Source organism: Onychomys torridus, chromosome 2 (assembly GCF_903995425.1).
Source record: "Onychomys torridus chromosome 2, mOncTor1.1, whole genome shotgun sequence".
Lineage (NCBI taxonomy): Eukaryota > Metazoa > Chordata > Mammalia > Rodentia > Cricetidae > Onychomys > Onychomys torridus.
Genome location: NC_050444.1, coordinates 116,470,087 through 116,491,684, shown reverse-complemented (window position 1 = coordinate 116,491,684; position 21,598 = coordinate 116,470,087). Strand labels below are relative to the sequence as shown.

General features: G+C 37.4%; 1 protein-coding gene across 7 annotated transcripts in view; it reads right to left on the bottom strand.

Annotated features, from left to right (window-relative positions):
- The window catches only part of Efcab7 (EF-hand calcium binding domain 7), a 42,580-nt gene that overhangs the window by 10,291 nt on the left and 10,691 nt on the right, over positions 1-21,598 (bottom strand). For all 7 annotated transcript variants that reach the window (XM_036180001.1, XM_036180002.1, XM_036180003.1 and 4 more), the window contains exons 7-10: positions 12,210-12,351; positions 11,051-11,160; positions 8,249-8,406; positions 6,821-6,954 (exon numbers count right to left, since the gene is read on the bottom strand). In XM_036180001.1, the coding sequence (XP_036035894.1) occupies positions 6,821-6,954; positions 8,249-8,406; positions 11,051-11,160; positions 12,210-12,351 (544 nt within the window). The remainder of the gene's footprint in view (positions 1-6,820; positions 6,955-8,248; positions 8,407-11,050; positions 11,161-12,209; positions 12,352-21,598) is intronic.

Below are 21,598 nucleotides of genomic sequence, written 5' to 3'. Positions count from 1 at the left end.
GCTATCTATACACCTATATTATGATTGCCCTGAAATGAATCTATAGATAAAAAATACCATTAATGGATTATATTTTGACAATTTCCTACAACAAGAAAGATTTTACTGCCCAACTCCCATCTGTATTATACTCAAGGGAAATGAGACAGCACCTTTTTCCTATGCATTATTATGAGAAAAACAAAACACACACCTGATTGACTAATATTTTAAAATGTTTTATAAGTGAAACAGATCCACAGGTTTTTTTCAAGGAAAATATGCAAATTAAGTCAGAGAGAATAATGATAGCAATGTACTACTATTTAGTAAAGTAAGATAAAATTAATACTTAATATGTAATATAAAGAAAGTATTAAAGAAAATGTCTCTAATACTATACTATGTGGACCAGCAATAACTTAATGACCTTTAAAACTTAAAATTCTTAATCCTTATTAATTTTTAAAATTTATTAAAGGGCTAGGTATAAAGCTTATTGGCAAAGCAGTTCTCTAGCAGACACAGCCCTGGATTTAAACCTTAGCACTACCAAAAGAAAGTGGATTATACTATTAACCTTTGATTCAAAGACTTACGTAAAGCTATGATCATCAAGAGTGGTTTTAGTGAGAGAACTGGAAAATAGGTTAATGTAGCGGAATATATCCAGACTACTGATAAGTAACAAAGGGGGAAGCACCACAATGACTAAAGAAGCCTTCAGCACTGTTCCGGAACACCTGGATAGCTACACCCAAGAATAAGTAAATCTAGGCCTAGACCTTAAACCTTTCACCAAGAGTAACTGCAAATGATCCACAGATGAAACTGCATGACACAAAATGAAAAATTACTACAAGATAACAGGAGAAAATCTAAGTAGACTTGTGTTTGATGACGAAGTTTTTAGATACATTTTTAAAAGCATACACACCAAGCCAGTGTGGTGAAGCATGCCTATAATCCTCAAATTTGGAAGATACAGGCAGAAGAATTAGGAGTTCAAGGCCACCCTGGGCTACAGGAAACCATGCCTCAAAAGATGATAACAACAGCAATAAAAACATGCCCTAGCTTATTTTCTGTCACTGTTATAAACACCATGACCAAAAGCAAGTTGGGAAGGAAAGGGCTTATTTCAGGTTACAGGTTACAATCCATCATAAAGGGAAGCCAGGACAGGAGTTCAAGGCAGGAACCTAGAGGCAGGAACTGCTGTTTATTGCCTTTCTTCCTGCTTCTGCTTATCTAGCTTCCTTATAGAACCCAGGACCACCTTCCCAGAGGTAACACCACCTAGTGTGTTGGGCCCTCCTCCATCAATTAGCAACCAAGAAAATGCCCCGCAGGCGTGCCCATAGGCCAGTATGATAGAAGCAGTTCCTCAACTGAGGTCCCTCCTCCTGGGTGAGTCGAGTTGGCAACCAGGAAGAGCTAGCACAGCATGCAGAACATGTCCTAAGGAAGAAGACAATCTCTCAACAAGTTATACTTTGTGAATGATATTGCTAGAAGAATCAAAATATAAGCCACTAACTGGGAGGAAATACTTGCAAAACATCTATCTGATAAGATACAAATTCACAACACATTCACAACACTTGGGAGAGCAGGCCCTGCATCTCATGGGGGTAAGACAATAGAGCCAACCGTGTTGGTGAAGGTGTAGGTGAGCCAGCTCCAAAGCTGTAAGTGTGGGAGGAGCAGCCCCCACGACCCACCTATCATGCAGGGATGTGGGTGGGGGAGAGAGGCCCCCTTACTCCTTACCACCTGCTACAGACAGGAGAGCTGACCCTCCCTCTTTCTTGCCAGATACAGCACTCAGAAAAGCGGGCCCTGCTCCTGGCCTACACAGCACAGCAGAGCTGGTTCAGTAGCTGGAGGGAAGGGTGACCCAGCCCTGAGGTTCTGAGCAAAGGAGAGCTGTCCCCATTGCTCATCTGACATATGGCAGCATGGGCAGAGGAGAAATGCCCTCCCCCCACCCGCCCCCACTCCCCATCAACACTTGAGACAGGTGGTGGAGCTGGCCATGAGTTCTTAAGAGCAGGAGAGCTGTCTCCAACCCTCACCAGCTGCAGCACTTGGGAGAGTGGCCCCTGTACTTATTTGAATGCCTAAAACCCCCAAATCTGAGGAAAGCAAATGCTGGTGACACGTGGTACAATAGGAATGCTAATAATGGCTGGTGGGAATCAAAACTGTCAGGCACTTGGAAAACAGCTCTTCTTTCAAAGCCAAACACTGTCTCAGCATACAGTCCAGTAGTTACTGAACTGAAATGTAAACGAGTTGAAAATTTGTTTGTATATAACCCTGCACACAAGTGCATACAGCAGTTGTATTCACAAATGTCCCAAACTGGAAGTCATAAGATACTCTTCAATAGGGAAAGAGAAAATGTGAACTGTGACATGTGCATACAATGAAATATATTTCAATACAGCAGTAAAGAGGAATGGACTATCAAACCAGGAAACGACAAGAAGAAAACATATGCAATTCAGTTACACAACATTCTTTAAGAGGCAAAACCACACAGCAAAAAGGTCAGTTATTGCCCAGGGTATGGGGAGACGAACACACAGGTGAACAGATGGAGTGCAGGGGAGTTTTAGGGCATTGAAATCATTCTTTACAATACTGTGATAACTATATTTGTGAGACTGAACAGCTGTCAAAACCCATGTAACTATACAACATAAGTAAACTTTAACAATAGTAAATAATGTAGTAAGATCAACTCACAAATTATAATGAACGTATTATGCTAACTGACATTGTTAATAATTTGCAGAACTCGGTGGGCATGGACTAGAAAAGATGGATCCCAGGAGCCACCAGATCTTCTACTCAGTTTTTCTATAGATCTAAAACCACTTTTAAAAAGCACAAAAGTATTTTAAGTCCAAAAAAAGCATGTTTGAGATGATCTTATAGCTAAACAATGTATTTTTTTTATCATCAATAGGTATGAGTAAATATTGACTATGATGAGAAAGGTAGACATTTCAGAACCTAAAAATTACATATATGCTGCTGTATTGTGGCTGCCACTGAAGCAGATATGGCCCCCAAATCATTTTCAGTGCAATCATTTTCCAAAACATTTGATAGCATGAAGTTGGGACTCTGAAACCTGCCTGTCTGGGTCTGGAGCTGTCTTGCTTTACTTATACAACTGTCTTGCTTTACTGACCCTGGTCAAGCTACTTAATCTCTTTGACTCTACGTCCTCACGTTAAAATGAGAGCAGTTCCAGGGCTACCTTACAAAGCTGATACACAGGTGTGCTTACATTAGCATCTGGTAGATGATGAGCTCTCAACCCTGCTAATTTAATTAAATAAAACTTTACTAACTGATAATTTTTGCCATAAGAAAATCTTAATTAGGAGCTAGGAAGATGGTTTAATAGGCAAGAATGTTTGCATGAAGATGGTGAATTTGGATCCCAGCACCCACATAAAAAAATCTGAGTGTGCCTATGTGCATGCCTATAAGCCCAGTGCTAGGGACGACAGCCCCCAGGAGGACTTCTGGCTTTATCATTTCCAGTCTACCTCCGAGCTCATCGAGAGACCTGTTCCAAAGCAGTAAAATGAACAGTGATAAGAAAGGATACCCAACAGCCCCCTCTGACCTTTCCATGTGCATGCATAGGCATGGATCTGCACACACCATACAAGCATACTCATAAAGACGGAATATAAAGCAAAATCTTAATTAGGATTCACTTCCATGAAATGGACTAGTGACAATAAACTGAAAAGTTTTATCATTAAAGTTGCAATACAATTATATGTGATAGATAAAGCTGTACTGTGTAAATTATCAAACAATAACATATTTATAAAAAGAAATAAAAATCTTTATAGTAGTATCCTATTTTTACCCTCCTTGCTGTTTGGAGAAACAGATTAATCAGATTCTTGCCTCTCTTACTTCCTTTACAAACTTACACCATCCTAGGAAACATGCATTACTCCTGCAGTGGTGGGTAGTTCCTCTCTCTCCTGACACATTTCCTGTTCTGTGGGATACAGTCGGCTATGACTTTTAAGACTTTCCCTTTGACCTTCAGCCTTGGCCTAAAAACCCTACTCTAAGCTCAGAAGCCTCAAAGTGACAATTGGCTCTACCTCATAAGCAATGACGCTCTGTTGTGGTGTTCTTGGCTTCCCTAATTGAGAACAGATTTTTAAAAATTAAAGAATTCTTTTTTGTTATTGTTTTTTCTTGTTGTTGTTATTTTATAAGGTCTCTCTATGTAGCCTTTCTGTCCTGGAACTCACTATGTAGCCCAAGCTGGCTTGGAACTCACAGAGATCCTCCTACTTCTGCCTCCTGAGTGCATGGGTGTACGCCACCATGCCCAGCTAAAAATTCTTAACATGTATAAATAACTTTCTGGAAACCTCTTAATTTTTTTAGTGAAACTAACTTATTAACTCTTTGTTGTCTTTTTCAGAACCAGTGTGAGGCTCAGTGATAACTAGTGCTGGAAAAGTAGTCTCCTTTCTTTGAAGGGAGTTTGAATATAGAAACTCTGCATGGGTGGACAATGTTCTTCCCAGAAGACATGGGTTATTAAATGGAAATCTCCGTGCTAGGTGAGATGCCTCCTTGGTTATTGGTCAGGGACGCTCTAAAGGCCCTAAAATCACATGGGCTATTGACATTTATGGTGTCTGAATGAGAACGGCCCCCAGAGGCTCATGTTTGCATATTTGGTCCCCAATTGGTGGAACTGTTCAGAAAGAATTGGGAAGTGTGGCTTTGTTGGAGGAGATACGTCACTGAGGGTGGGTTTTGAGGTTTCAAAAGCCCTCACAATCCCCAGCCCCCTGTCCCCTGTCCCTTGCCCCCTACCCCATGCTGTGGATTGAGATATAAGCTCTCAGCTACTGCTCCATCACCATGCCTGCCTGCCTGCTGCCATGCTCCCTGCCATGATGGTCATGGACTCTAACCTTCTGGAACCATGAGCCACCGATTAAATGCTTTTGTAAGTTGCCTTGGTCATGGTATCTTATCACAGCAATAGTAAAGTAACTAAGACACCATTGCTATTTGTTGTCTACATAACTAGATGGTAAGACTCTATTTCTAAAGACACAATGTATTTTGATTGTAGGATATAAAGACATCAATTTGGAGCAGACTTGGAAAATTATTTCCTTCTGGCTAGCCTGCACAGTGCCAGAATGTACTATACAGGCTATTAGGAGAAAAAAATTACCAATGCCTTACCCAGCAGTACCACTGAATGCTGTAACACCAACCTGCCAGGCAAGATGTGCCACAGGTGCCAAAGTGGCATGAATGTTATAGGAGTAACCAACCACTTTGCGACTGGACCTGCAGCCTGCTCCACAGGAGTTAATTTACCCATTACTATAAACTTGTCAAAATCCATGGCTTGGAAGGTAAAGCCATAGTCTCTATCAAGGAATCTGCTACTGTTGTTTTAGGAAATGGACATGTTGTCAAAACTGCCTCCAGAATATCTGTATTTATATCCATAGATAAGTGTTGTTCTTCACCCTGGCAGAGAAGCTTTTTCTTTAGTAGACAGTAGTTAATATAGAGACTCCTAAGTGAGTAGAGTGCTTAAAGGGACCTTCCAGCACAGGAGCGACTGTGGCGTGCTCAGGGAACATCCCCACCCGAGGCCCAGAGCCCAGGTGGAAGAAGGGACAGGAAGAAGGTAAGGGCAGGAGGATGGGGATGAATGCTGTCTTCTGGACACACGGCTCACTCTCGTGAACTCACTGCACATGTGCACCTTCACAAGATCAGCCCAATACCATCAGTTACTATTCCAGCAGGCAGTAGTAACTGGACACAGTGTGTGAGAAGAGGAAGAGGAGGAAGGGAGAAGCAGAAGAGAGAGAGGAGGAGGTATAGGAAGATAGGATATGAGGGTGGGAGGAGACACACTGGGAGAAACATTGTATTCATGCATGAAATTGGCAAATAAATGATTTTTTTTAAAAGAGTTTATAAAAATATATTTCAAACCCCCAAATAATCATTAAGTAATTTATATCTTTTAGCAAGTATACCAATTATCACAATAAGGGAAAGAAATGCTTCTGTTAAAAAAGAGATTTACTTTTTAAAAAAATTATGTGTATGTGTATGCCTATATCAGCTTATGTGCACCATGTGAGTAAGATGCCTGTGAAGGCTGGCAAAGGGTATAGAATGCCTTGGAACTGGAGTGATAGGTAATTGGGAGCTGCCTGATGTGGGTTCTGGGACCTAAGCAAGCTGGTCCTTGGCAAGAGCAGTAAGTTCTTTTAACCACTCCGCCACCTCTCCAACCCCATGTTTAGACTTTTTTCCCCACTATCCTAAATGTTAAAATAATATTCCTTGGAGAAGTCTGGCTTATTATTTCTAAGAATAAAGGGATGCCATATGTAGTTAGAAGGCAGTCCTGTGGCCTGCTTATAAAATAATCACTCAGAAGCTTATATTAATTATAACTGCTTAGTCATTAGCTCAAGCTTATTACTGACTAGCTCTTACACTTAAATTAACCCATAATTCTTATCTATGTTTAGACATGTGGCTTGGTACCTTTTCTTGGTTCTGCCTTGACATCTTGCTTCCTCTGTGTCTGGCTGGTGACTCCTGACTTAGCCTTCCTCTTCCCAGAATTCTCCTCGTCTGCTTGCTGCACCTATACTTCCTGCCTGTCTACTGGCCAATCAGCATTTTATTTATCAACCAATCAGAGCAACACATATCCACAGCATACAGAATGGCATTCCACAGCAGCCATATATTTTTCTAAGCATCCAATAAGAAAAAGAAAATCACTTACCTCTGCAGACAGCCCAAGCATCCTCGTCACACTTCTCACCACTTGTTCTCAATTCAAAAAAATTGTACTCTTCGAGGCTAATAAGACCATTTCCATCTAAATCAATTATTTCAAATATCTCTGATAAAGTTGACCTAAAATGATAAAAATAGAAAATATTCATTATTTTTAAAACAAAAAGTCTGAAGAAGAATTTTTTTTTTAATGTGTGTGTTTTGCCTGCATGTATGTCTATGCACCATGTGCATGCCTGGTATCTACAGAGGCCAGAAGAGGGTGCTGGATCCCCTGGGACTGAAGTTACAGATAGGTATGAACCACCACATAGGTGGTAGGAATTTAACCCAGGTAGAAGGGCACCCAGTGTTCTTAGACACTGAGCAATCTCTCTAGCTTGTAAAAACAGTTTTTTAAGGACAAGTTTCAAAGGAAATATATTAATGGCATTTAAGATTTTTTTCTGAGTTATATTATATCCAAATACATTTTTATCTGTCTGTGGTCAAATCTCATTGTGAATATACAGGACATAGGAGACCAACCTTAGGTTTAGACTTCAGATTTTGACAGTTATCAAGAGTGCAACTAACAGGATCTGCCGGCAAAGGCAATGTCTAGTAGAGAAGACACTGGTAGAGATGTACATGAAGTATGGCAAAGTGCATAGAACCTACAAATTAATGACAATCCTAGACTTGTAGACACCAAGTCACTCTTGGTTACTTAATTAAAAAATATATATTTGTTCCCCCCTCCCTCTCTCTCTCAATAAAGCTCTAAAAGGTAATATAATATATATATATAATATAACATGCTATGTTATACATAGCATGCTTTTGGTGTATGTATACACTGTAGAATGAGTAAATCAAACTAAATAACGCATCTATTATCTCACATATTAATTTCTATGGTGAGAACACTTAAGATCTACTCCTAACAGATTTACTTATATCTAAATATAATAAATTGATATTAGCTATAGTCTAATCACCATATTATACAACGCATACTGAGTTTATTCTTCCTGTCTAACTCAAATTTTCTATCTTTTAAACAATATTTCCCCCAATTTCCTCACATCACCAATCCCTGGTAATCACCATTCTGCTCCCTGCTTCTATAAACTTCACTTTTTAGACACCACATATGAGTGAAATCATGAGGTACTGATTTTTTTGTGCCTCTTTGTGATGTTTTTAAGCACACTGCCCATCATGTTACAGTAAGCAGAAAGACGGGGTGGGAGCTGGCCACAGAAAGATGGGGTGGGAGCTGGCCACAGAAAGATGGGGTGGGAGCTGGCCACAGAAAGACGGGGTGGGAGCTGGCCACAGAAAGATGGGGTGGGAGCTGGCCACAGAAAGATGGGGTGGGAGCTGGCCACAGGAAATGGAAAGAGACAGGTGACTGATAAACAAAACTTACCTAAATTCACTTGTGAGAAATAATTCCCCTGTTTCATCTCTATATACAAGTTGGGCTTCTTCTGTTACTGGTTTGATTTCCTTTTTTAGCCTACAGCCAGTTGTGGAAGGAATTAACCAATAAATTCCTGGTCCTAGTTCACCAGTCCATCCAAACACCTTTTTATCAGAAGAAGAATTAAATAAAATGAACAACCAAAAGTTTTAATGACTTCAAATTTTCTTCTGAAGGAGAAACTTGAGACATCGTTTGTTTTAAATATTTAGTTATAGCTTATTAACCTTTTACTTGTTTTAAGTTATTTTCCTTAGGGGTAGCCCTACTACAAGGCCACAGACTATGGTCCTTTACATTTTCAAAACTACCTAAAAACAAAAAAAAAGAGAAGAAGCTATATATCATCTAAGTCATCCCCAAAGATCTTCCAGAGTACCACACAAATGCCTTCAGTATGGAGTAGAGAGTAATTTTAGAATTTTTTAAAAATACAAACACTAAGCTCCTTAAAGAAAAGTAAAGATTTCCTACTACTATGATTGAAATAAGACTATATGATTTGTAAATAACATTTCAATGACATTAGAGAAAGTTCAATATATCTTTAAGTTCACCACATGAGTTAAACATACTTCTGAAAGCTGAATTATATGGACTACAATGTTACTCTCTTTTCTGCTGTTGTTTATTTTTGTTTTTTGAGCCAGGAACTCATGTGTTTGGTTTTTTTTTTTAATATTTTTTCATATGCCACTAATCTATTTAATTTTATGAAAGAGTCTCTCCATACTCAGTCTCCAAATGCCTAGTTCATGTTGGCCTTGAACATGTTATGAAGCCCAGGCTGGCCTTGAATTTGTAGACCTCCTGCCTCTGACTCCCAGTGTTGGTAGCTCACAGAAATCATACAATGCAATACATCTTTGCTTCTGTAGGTTTGACTCTTTAAGTCTCTCTCTCTCTCTCTCTCTCTCTCTCTCTCTCTCTCTCTCTCTCTCTGTGTGTGTGTGTGTGTGTGTGTGTGTGAAAGGTACTGATCTTTATGGATTTTCCTTAAATATTTTTTGGCAAAATACTTTTAGGTGGATTGTGAAGATCACTAGGTGACGTGGACTATAAAACAAGATGTAGAGTCCTAAACAGACGTGCTTATCTGAAACTGTTTCCTAATAAATGTTGGATATCAAGACATTTGTATAGGAAAATATTTTATTTGCCTGTTCTATAGTGAAAGCAAATGGTATCCCTCTACATACCTCCTAGGAGCTTTCTGGAGCCTAAACATTTCTTATAAAAACCAAGGACCACCTTTTGACTATCCTAACTGTGCATATTCAATCATTGTGTATGATAGCTGAGTACAGTTACTTGTGCTACAGTATAGACTAGCCCTCAAATTCCATCTGGTATTGTGCTCAAATAGTCTTTTCAAAACCCATTTTCAGTCATCCTGGAGGTTCATAAACAAAATAAGTTGGTCATTGGAGTTCTAGATTCTTTTTTGTCTGATTATCCAAAGACCATAATCACCCTGAAATTATCATCAAGCCTTAACTGGGGATCATTGTGAAGGTTAAACTACCAAATCCATGCTTTGGAAATGATAATTGTTTAGATTGACCATATATAGGCTGACATACAGGAGTTACGAATATCTTGCTACTTCTTAGTAGATGTCATCCCATGCACTTCCTTTATTCCCCACATATAACTGTGAAGTGCCCCTATAGATGGCAACTTGGAAGTTTTTCATGGGTGCCAAACTCTTCTTAAGGAAAATAATTGTGAAGCTAAAAATACTAGTAAAAATTCTTTGAAAATATGACATATAACAGATAAACAGAAGCCTGTAAGGAGGTAACACAGAAACTCAGTTTGAACATAGCCTTGCTGTGACTGACTGCTTTTACACATGCAGTCTCATAAGAAAGTCATTTTGTCCCGAACCAAATGGGAAAAGCTATTGTTTCCGACATTGCTTTATCTCTAACTTCACCTCATAGTCAGCTCTGAAGAAGAGCTTAGTAAAAAGGTTAACTTCTGCCATTTTATGTGGTTCTGGCCAGGAACTACTCTTGTCTCTTAGGAAGCCGCCAATAAAGACTTCTATATAACATCCCATAGAGAAAGATTTGTCTGTCATTGAGCTAATATAAAGATTAAATATGATTCTGCAGTAAGTCCTTGAATACTATTATTCCTGTTGCTGTGTAGTAGATTGTATTTGTAGTTCTCATAAAATAAATAGCCCCATGTGTGTATCTGCTCACATATTTGGCCTCTGAGTAAATACATAATTAGAAAAGACCAGAACAACTTTAAAGGCAACATATAAAAACATTTAAAAGCATTTCTTTCCATCAGACTATTTCTGAACCCTACAAAATGAGTCAAGCCTGAGGATAGTAATTTGGGAGAGTTCCTGTTTTGCAGTCATAGTACAAATAAGACAGACATCAGAAGCAAACTTTCCTGTAGCTGGGGTCATGTATTTGGAGGGTAGGAGGAATCTAATGACATCACTCTCTTTATTGAGTGCAACAACAAAAAGTATTTCCATGAGCTAGACCAGAGCACTTAGTTATGGAGCCAAGGCTGTCACTCACCAACCCCTAACAAAGTCTCAGAATATAAGAAAAAGTCTTTTACAGTTGATAAAACATATATAATGGCATAATGATTAGGAACTGCCTATACCGTCACTAGAATAGAGAACATTCGAGTTTAAACTACTAGTGAAAAGCTATTATTTTCTTCAATTTGGCTTCATATTACATTCTTAAACATTAAAAAAAATATGTATACTTCTCTATTTTGTAGTTCGGTAAAACACATGAGCTGTGGCTCTGCTTGATCCTCATTTTCTTTAAGAATATATAAGGCCGTATCAACCGATAACCAAGGGGAACGTTTTCCTAGAAACACACAACAACATCATCAACAAAGCCCACCTCAGATCAATCCATCACTGCACTCTTAAGTTCTTTACCCAGTAGATTTTTAAAAAGAAATATATACTCCATTTTTATATGCAAATATCTTAATATCTATAATATGCCACTACTCTATTTATTTTGTGAAAGAGTCTCTCCATACTCAGCCTGCAAAAAGCCTAAAGTCTCTTGAAATCATCAAAAAGCCATGTTCCACTGGCTGGACATGTACTCATGCTCTTGCCTAGCACACATGAGGCCCTGAGTTTGATCCCCAGTTTGCTCATTCTAACCAAAATCAAACAAAGAACAATGAAAAACAACAGTTGAGGTGCAGGACAACCAAGTCACAATCTAAGCGAGAGCAGAGCCTTTCAGGAAGAGATGAGATCCAGCACTGACACTCTCCTCGGAGGTCACAGGAAGGAGAAACTATCTATACTCTTAGACGGTCAGGTTATCTACATGCTTAGATGGGTCAGGTCACACACTGGACCAATTTAAAATCCTCTGCTGAGATAAAAAGTATATTGATTTGGGCAGATTTATTCAATGTACAGTATATTTGCATCAAAATGTACTTAGGTAACTAAACATCATATATGAAAATGAACACAATGGAAAATTTTTAAACTAAATAAAACCATATATTCTTTGGCAGATTATTTTCTTAACTAAGGCTAGGAAATAACAAAGTATTTTCAGAAAGAATACAAATTGGTATTTTAAAAATAAACATAACTGAGTAAAGTAGTCTTTACTCCCAGGCGGATCGGCGGATCTCTGTCCATTCAAGGCCAGCCTGGTCTCTATAGTGATTTCACACATATAATTCTCTTTTTAACCTAACCACATCTCTCTCTCTCTCTCTCTCTCTCTCTCTCTCTCTCTCTCTCTCTCTCACACACACACACACACACACACACACACACACACACACACACACACACACAGAGCCAGAGCTACACAGTGAGACCCTGTGACATAGATGAATAAATGAATAAATAAATAAACAGAAATTTTAAACTTGCCTTCAGTTTGACTCAGATTTAATGGCTTAATTGTTAGATAAAGCACAGATCTTTGAGCTATGTGCATCTTGTACTGATGACTAACGACTTCACCATCTTCTTCTAAAAAGAAACAGCCTTTTGATTGTGCATACTGCCAGTCCTGAAATGAAGGGAAACATATCCAAACAATATTTGTTAAATGTTTCAGCATGCACAGTAGTGAGGAGAAACTGAGAGATAACCCTAAAGAAATGTCAAATATACCTTTTGCTCTCTGGGAGTGTGCAATCACAGGAGATAAAGTGCTGACATCAAACAGATCAATCCCAGTTGTCAGGGGTGTGTGTGTGTGTGTGTGTGTGTGTGTGTGTGTGTGTGTGAGAGAGAGAGAGAGAGAGAGAGAGACAGAGACAGAGACAGAGACAGAGAGACAGAGAGAGGTGGTTAGGTTAAAAAGAGAATTCTATGTATGAAGTCACTGTAATCCCAGTTCCAAAAGTAGTGCCTAGAATACTGTAGTTGCTCAATATATATTTATGTGTGATTGATGGAAGGTACTGATATAAACTGAGTGGGTGACAATAAACAATCACCACTTTTTTCATTTTCTAATTTGTAAAAGATTCATGTTTATTTCTTAAAAAAACGTGTGTGTGTGTGGGGGGGGGGGGGGTCAATTCAAACTAGTCCAGTGCCTGTGAAGGTAGGAAGAGGGTGTCAGATGCCCTGGAGCTGGAGTCGCTGGCAGCTTTAAGTGGCCTGATAGGAGTGCTGGGAACTAAACTTGGGATTTCTGCAAGAGCAGTATATGCTCTGAACTGCTGAGCCATCTCTCCAGCCCTGGTCAACATTATTTAGAGAATGAAAAGTTAGGAAAATCCACTACAAAAATAATTTACTTAAGTTCATAAAGTACTGATAGAAAATAAACCATATACAACTGTCACAATCCAGGTGACATTAGTGTTGAGAGCATAATAAGAATGAAGAAGTAAGGATTACTAAAGCTAAAATACAAAAGTAAAAGTAGCAAGATTCTCTACTTAAAGATTAATTACAGCTCTCTTCCCTCCGAGCAGTCTCTTTCTCTCTCCCTCTCCCTCTCTCTCCCAATAAAGCTCTAGAAAGGTTTAAAAAAAAAAAAAAAAGATTAATTACAGAACAACCCAAATAATCATTTCAAGTTTTAGTAAGCAAAAATAAAAGATTATAAATAAGACCTTCACAGCTACTAAAAATACACCAAGAAAGTGGGCCTGGTAGTACTTCCTTGTAATACCGCCACTTGGGCTAGGACAGAAGGAAGGCTGAGACCTGTCTGGGCTACATAGCAAAGGCTTGTCTTTTAGAAAAAAATGTTAAAATAGAAGGAGAGGGGGGCTGGTAAAGACTGTTAGCTAATCAAATCCCATCACATCACAGAAGGAAGTAAAACTTGAAAACAGCATGTTGGGCAGGTAGTAAAAGACTGTTTCCTGAAATTATCATTACCATAGATGTGTAGAAAATGCTTTTCACTTTATCATTAGTGAACTTGCCTACCATAACAGAAGACATCTCCAAAAATAGAGTACTAATGAGCACTGAATGACTTTATTAGGAAATTCTACGACTTATCTGTAAGGGTATTTAGACACTAACTTCAAGGACTTAATAATATTGATAGTTACTCAAAAGACATGCAATAGTCCTATAACAATAACATCACATTATGTACTATATACTTATGAAGAAGCAAGACTAAAATATATATATAAAGAATAATTTCCCACTCTCATTTTTTCTTTTTAGCTTTAGTTAACCTAAAAACCACTGTGTAGAATAGGCTGGCCTCGAACTCACAAGTGCTGAGACTAAGGCAAAAGGCATGCACCACCTCACCCAGCTTCTTACTTCTCTTAAAAGGCAAAATTGTCCTAGTACATACTTACATAACATTTTTATTATATAACATAATCATTTTAAATACATTTATACATTTAACATAAAATTTTAAAATAAGAAAATCCCTATAATTCTCTTTTATTGAAAATCCCTGTAATTATACTATCATATTATGATTGTAATATAATCCTTTCTAACACAAACCTTTATAAAAATCAAGTTTTATATTCTAATAAACACCATTTTCTTTAGGTTTCTAAAATTTAATCTTATATAAAAAATATTCTACTATTGAAAAAGAACAAGGTGTTAGACATTTAGTTCACTTCTAATTTCTCACCAGCATAGATAATCTTAACATGAATACCATTTTGTCTAAAAGTTTCTCCTAAAAAATGATTTCCCTAAAAACAACCTTAGAGAAAAACAAGAGTTTTAGACCTACTAATATGCATTCCCATATTACAAGTCAGTGACACTATTTTTATATGACTACAATGGTATAAAATGTAATAACTTTATAATAAAACTTGGTCAAACTATGTTATCATGAAAAAAATGGGGGTTGTGAGGAATGATTTCCTAATTAAGGCATGGGTACATAAAACACTGTATAATATGTTTATTTCATGCACCAGATGTAATGACAGCAACAAATGGGATTTTAATAACTTTTGCATTAATTAGAATTTCTGCTTATACCTTCAGAGATTAACATTTTGCTGATTAACACTTTGCTATGTATTGATTAATTTTTGTTTCTTTCTTGTGAACCGCCTATTTATCTTCTAGTTTCATACTTATATTGCAGATGAGGCAGTTTCTTATAATATTTTAATAAGTTATTTTAGATACTAATACCCTTTGTAAGCACTGATGCATGTGGTTTTTATTTTACATTTGTGATTATTTCTCCTCCTTCCCCTCCTCCTTCTCCTTCTTCTTCCTTCTCCTCCTTTCCCTCCTCCTCCTCCTCCTCCTTCTCCAGAGTTGAGGACTGAACCCAGGGCCTCAAGTGCTCTATCACTGAGCTAAATCCCCAACCCCTCATTTATTATTTCTTAATTGATGTAAATCCCCCTTTTTAAGTCAGCACCTCACTTTTTAGCCAACACTAACCTTAAACTTGCAGCAATCCTCCTGCCTCAGTCTCTTAAGTGCTGATATTAGAGGCATAGACCACCATACCTGTCTAGTATTTTTTATGATGCCTTTTTAAACTGATTTTCAAGATCTTATCACTACTGAACTACCATTCACGCTTTCAATCAGTCATTAATTACATGTACAGTCACACCCATAGGGCATGGAAGATACTAGTACTTTTATCTTAAGAAATTAATATGTGACCTTAAATTATTGGACTTAATAAGTATATCATCAAAGACAGAAACAAGTTATTGCATGTTATATTTCAATAACTTTTCTTAGCTTTAGTATCATGAAGTTCAAACTTGGGCTTAAGCCAAAAGTTCAACTATTAATGAAAAGCATACACCCAGACTATCATTTAGCTTCCTTGTAAATCTCTTAGATAGAACACATATGGGCTCACAACAGATGCAGTGCTCAGAGCAAATTGTCCTTAACATAGCAAGCATGATTTGAGATGGCAACAGCTTGTAAGGGCAAGAGAGGGAATATAAACATATAGTATTTAGATTAAGTTATCCTTTGAGAAAGTTTGAGTCATGAATCTGACATAAAATTTTTTCCTCTCAATCATTTTGAATTACAGTATTAGCAGATTCAATTTATCAGATGCTTCTTAGGAACATATATTTTAAATTTACCCATCTGAAATGGTAAAGGACAATTCAAAATTACAAGTACACATTGGGTGTCTTTAGCTAAATCTTGGGAACCAGAAGTGTTTTAGATTTTGCTTTTTTCTTCAGGTTTTGGAACATGGCATCTTATACATAACATGGCATCTTTGGGATAAGCCCCAGGTCTAACCCATTTCTTAAGCATGATGTGCACATAGCCTAAGTATGCAGCACATGCCTAATGTTGGAGTGCAGCCATCAAATGAAGGGCAGCTGTGGAGGTCTGTACTTGTGGTATCATGTTACTGATTACAATTTGGGGGATTGGGGAGAATTTTAGATTTTGGATTTTTACATCAAAGATGTCAGTTCATTTCAAAGATAGAGAGGGTCTAAAGGTAATCAAGGACATCCATTTTGGTAGATAAGAAAAGTCTGAAAAAAAACATGGTAAACATGATACCACAGTTCTCAATGACTTCAGAAGCCTTTCTTTACAGTCTACCAGTTGTATTCTGAATTCTGCTCTACTTTGCCAAGGCTGCTTGGCATGGTGGCTTTGCTTATAATCCCAGCGCATGGGAGGCAAAAACAGGAAGATGGCAGCAAGTTTGAGGCCACTTTGGAATACACAGAGTTCCAGGCCAGCCAGGGCTACACAGTGAGACCCTTTTTCAAAAATAAAACACACCAACAAGACTACCATGATTTTCTAAAATGAGCTTTAAACGAAATTTCATGTTTATATTATAAATCAATAATATATAACATAAAACATATATAGCAAATGATACAATGATGGAACATTATCATTCTGAATCACTTACACACTTGAGGGTTAGAACAAAATTAAATGTTTAGCTTAAATGTAGCAGCTCTCCATATTTTTGAAGTTGGTCCCCTCCTCCACTGGGATCTGGGAATTAAACTCACGTCGTCAAGCTTCTACCCACTGAGCCTTCTCATCACCCTAAAGGACTTATTTTCCTTAAATGCACTTTGTTTAGAATATTAGTAGTTAATGTGACTTGTGACATTTGGGAAACTAAAGAGAAGTTGTCCATGGCAGACAGTTCTTCTGGGGGCAGTGCCAAGGGCTGATAGGAAATGGTTTTAAAAATCTAGTTGAGAAGGTTAACATTTTTATTAGAGATCTTTCCCATGTTCCATGCTATAATAGAAAAAGAATTTGTAAGTTTCTATGGAAGACTGCCAAACTCCATACTGTAATAATACACTGAGGTTAACAGGACTGGAAATGGCAAGGAATAGCTACACAAGAGAAGGCACGTGCCACATGACTGACACCAAATGAACATCACTGAAGTGTTCTGAACAGTAAATAATATTGCTAGGAAACCTTGGAGCAATAATGTTTAAAAGGAAACAATTGGTTTCTTAAGGTTCACCAAACTTATTAAATACATAATGCTTATGCAACTTGAAATTTTACTTAAAACAAGATTTTCAATCACAAAGGTTTTTGGGTTTTGTTGTGATTTTTTTTTTTGGGGGGGGGTAGGTCATGGATCCAGATTAATAAGCTATGAAAGAAAGAATCTAAACTAACATGCTACGAATTAAAAGTAAAAAATACTGAGAAGTTGTCTGAATTGTTAAAAAAAAATGAAGTTGAATGAAATACAGACCAGGTTGACAGTTTAAGTTTATGAGAAAATGGAAGTACAGTAAATTTTAAAATGATTTTAGAATAATAGAGGAGGAAATTCCATGTGTAATATATATTTTTTGACAAATAAAACAGCTTGTAATTCTTAGAGCAGGCATGAGGTGGTGCTAGATTCTACCAAGTCAAGTACATTCCCAGAAATGCAAACAACTGTTACTTCACTGGTGATGCACAGACCTTACTTCTTCCTAAGGAAATACTAAGACACAAACTACAGACTTTAAAGTAGAAAACAATGGTCAAAACAAATCTATCAGTGAGGTGCCATCTTTCCTGGGTCGATCTGGTTAACACTTGTCCTGACATAGAACTCTGTGTTACTAGCAATCTAAGTGAGCATGAGTTAACAAGCAGCCCTGCCACAGATGGCAGCATGGGAGCTTGTCATCCTTGTCACTCTCTACCAAGGGAGTCTACGTCACATTCTTGCAGGAAGCAATTTGCTTTCACTGTTTGAAGAAGTAGGTAAAACGAATTATTACTTTTATGTTACTAAAGAATACTTAAAAATAAAAGGTTAAACATAAAATACTTGAAAATAATACTTAATACTTAAAAATAAAAGGTACTGTACTTTATGAAGGAAAATGGATAGATTGTCTTTTAATTGACAAGTTAAATTGATTAACATTTTGAAAAAGAAACATGACCGTTGCTTTAGCAATAATTAAGAATGAACCATTTTCAATTTGTATTATATATTTATATACATATATATATTGTATTACACATCTGTACTATTTTACAGAGAAACTTGTGTATAATATTTGGTATGCTTCACACATACATGGCTTATGCACACAAAACATGTTGTAAATACATATAGCTTGATATTGTATGACATATGTGTGTATACTATGTATGTGCTGCATGGTATGTGTCCTACATACCATGTAAAACATTTTAGTAGACATATATCTAGGCAAGTCCCAGTTAGAAGAATGACTACAGGTAGGTTACATCTCTGGAGCTTCCCACTGATGACTGTGGCATACTCTAATTTCAGTAGTGACGCTTTATAGCAAAGAAGTTAAAGCTATTCTTCTCTCAAGGGACAATTCTAGACATTTCTTGAATATTATAGAACCTAACTAGATAGGATCCAAGATTAAAAAGAGAATAGTAATACAGTGTCAAAGTGTGACCAGTAGAAAGTCATATATATGTACAGTTACTGTAACATTCTTATTTTCCTTCTGCAATTCAAATCTTTTATAAATGTGTGGCTATATGATTTCAAATCTTGGCTGCTGAGCAGGGTGCCTGTAGTTCAGTCAGCTAGTCTAGGAGGTTAAAAGAAAATGACCGCGTAAGCCTACTAGAAAGAGTCCATCATGGACAAACCCAGCAAGACAACATCTTTTTAAAAAGTGAACAAGAGCTAGGCAGTGGTGGCACATGCCTTTAATCCCTTTACTCAGGAGGCAGAGCCAGGAGGATCTCTGTGAGTTCAAGGCCAGCCTGGGCTACAGAGCAAGAGCCAGGACAGGCACCAAAACTACACAGAGAAACCCTGTCGTGAAAAACAAACACACAAACAAACAAACAAACAAAAAGTGAACAAGAGCAAGAAAGGGAGGAAGGGAGAGCGGGCCGGCAGGGGGCAGACAGGACAGGGGAGAGACTCTGGTTTATGCTTGCCCCATGGCAACAATTTCCCATTCCTGAAGCTGCTCACTTTCTGTGCAATCCCACTCTTCTCTGTCCCACATAAACTGAGAAACCAATTGTCTTAAAGTACTTGAAGAAGATTAATTAGCTGTCTTGTTAGTAATTTATTTGGTATTTTCGTAACTAAAAACTAGAATGGCTCTGAAACTTCACCAATGTATATAACATCTACAAAAAGAAAACTGCTTCAAAGGGAAACACCAACACAAAGAACTGATACCTGCCGAATAACAGAGAGCCTCGAACTAAACCACCATCTCAGCAGCGATGTATTCAGCTGGCAGGGTGGGGAGAAAAGCAGGAGGCTCACGAGTTCAAGATCATCCTTGGATTACACTGTATAATCTGCACCCAGCCTCAGATAGGCTGTCTCAAAAGCCAAAGTAACAGTAATTTTGAGAAATACCAGATAGCAAACAAAGAAGGTTGAGAACCACAAGGCAAACATTTCCAAAAGAAATGAATATTGATACTGAAGTTGTAGGATTAAAAAGCTGACAGTGATGGGCTCTCCAGACAGCTCAGGACGTAGAGGTGTTTTCCGCTATGCCAATGACCTCACTTCAATCCCAGAATCCACACAGAGGAAGGAGAGAACCAATCCCACAAGCTGTCCTGTGACCTCCACATGCACCTTGGTGCATGTGCACGGCCACATAATAAATAAATGTAAACACATTTTCTAAAGTTGACAGTATGCCTTTTAATAATTCCTATTAATAATTAAATTCTTAGTATTTTTAAAATCTAATTTTCAATCACCACCAACATTCCCTCTTGACGTCTAGATGAAAAATATAAATGGACTCTTTTTTTTAATAACCACTATGGCCTTCAGGCTAATCCTGGGATTGTCCATTAGACCCTCCTACTCCTAGCATTCTCAAGAACTGCTACAGGCCAACTAGCATCACTACAAATGCATAACTCTATCAGCTTCTCAGGGAAATCCCTCTCCCATCTCCATTTGTAATCCAATACTAGAATAACTGTTCTTGGACCAGACTTTCATCATTCCATTTCCATATAAAGAAATGCAGTCACGTCTTAGTTCTGTAATCCTTTTTTTTTTTTTTTTAAGTGACTATGTCCTTAGTACTGTGCTAAATTCTTTGAAAAGGATTTAGGTCAGGCAATGGTTGGTGCATGCTTTTAATCCTAGCACTCAGGAGACAGAGGAAAGCAGATTTCTTTGAGTTCATGGCCAGCCTAGTCTACAGAGTTAGCTCCAGGACAGCCAAGGCTACACAGAGTAACCCTGTCTCGAAAAACAGAAAACAAAAGAAAAACAAACAAACAAATAAAAAAACATTCAGATCTTTCAAAATACATTAAATAAAATTATTCCCAATTCATAGTAAATGAAAATCAGATTCAAAAGAGAGGTTGTTAACTTGCCCACATTTACGCAATCATTAGGGAGTAGCTAGAATTCACTCGCAGGTAGGTGTGTTATTCTGAGCTCTTTATCAATTCCAAAGTCTCTTTTCACAGGGTATCCAATCAATAAATACTCACTATAACAATGAAATACTATGCTATACCACCTTGACATATGACAGTGAATAACCAAATGGAAATTTCTTCAATTCAAGGCCCATAGTTTACACTAAGCAAAATAATTGACACACATTACTTAATTAGAAATTACTTGTTGGACTGAACTAAAGGAACTGTATTAATGGCACAGAAGAAAAGTCTTATGATTTAATATAATCTATTAACATTTATATCTCTATATGATGACTAAAATTAAACACTTTAGAGTTAGGTAAATCATAATTAACCAGGCTAATATTTTAATATTTAACTTAATTACAAAATACAAAAAGGTTCTATTGGTGAAAAATAATATTGTTGGAACATGAAATATGTGTGAACAAACTGGACATGCACACCAAATTGCTTAAGGTGTATATATTCCTTAAACAGTCAGAGCAAAATTCCTTAGGGATGATGTTTTAAAATTTTAATAAAGAACAAATGTCACAGTCTAGCAATGTAAAGATATAAGGGACTTCGGAGTTCAATAACAAATACAGAGTTGTTATTTGAAACAAGAATGCAGCTCTGGAGAACAATCAGTTCCGTTCTCTAGCAGCAGTTAGAGTGTGTGGTCATAACCATTTCCCCCTTTTACAGAGGTCTCCAGGTGCACATTTTTAATGTATCCTAGCAGTTTCCAGTTAATGTTTTATATTTCTGCAGCTATTATTTTCTGCTGAAAGAAAACTAGTAAAAGTTGAGTCTAAAAGGGGAAAACAAAGGAAGAAGATCAATATTAACACTCAACAAATATTGACTTAGCAAAGTGACTTTGTGGTCTTTCTCTCGTAGGAATTGATATTGAATGCATGATTTACTTACGCGACACCTAGGGAAGGTATTTGTCA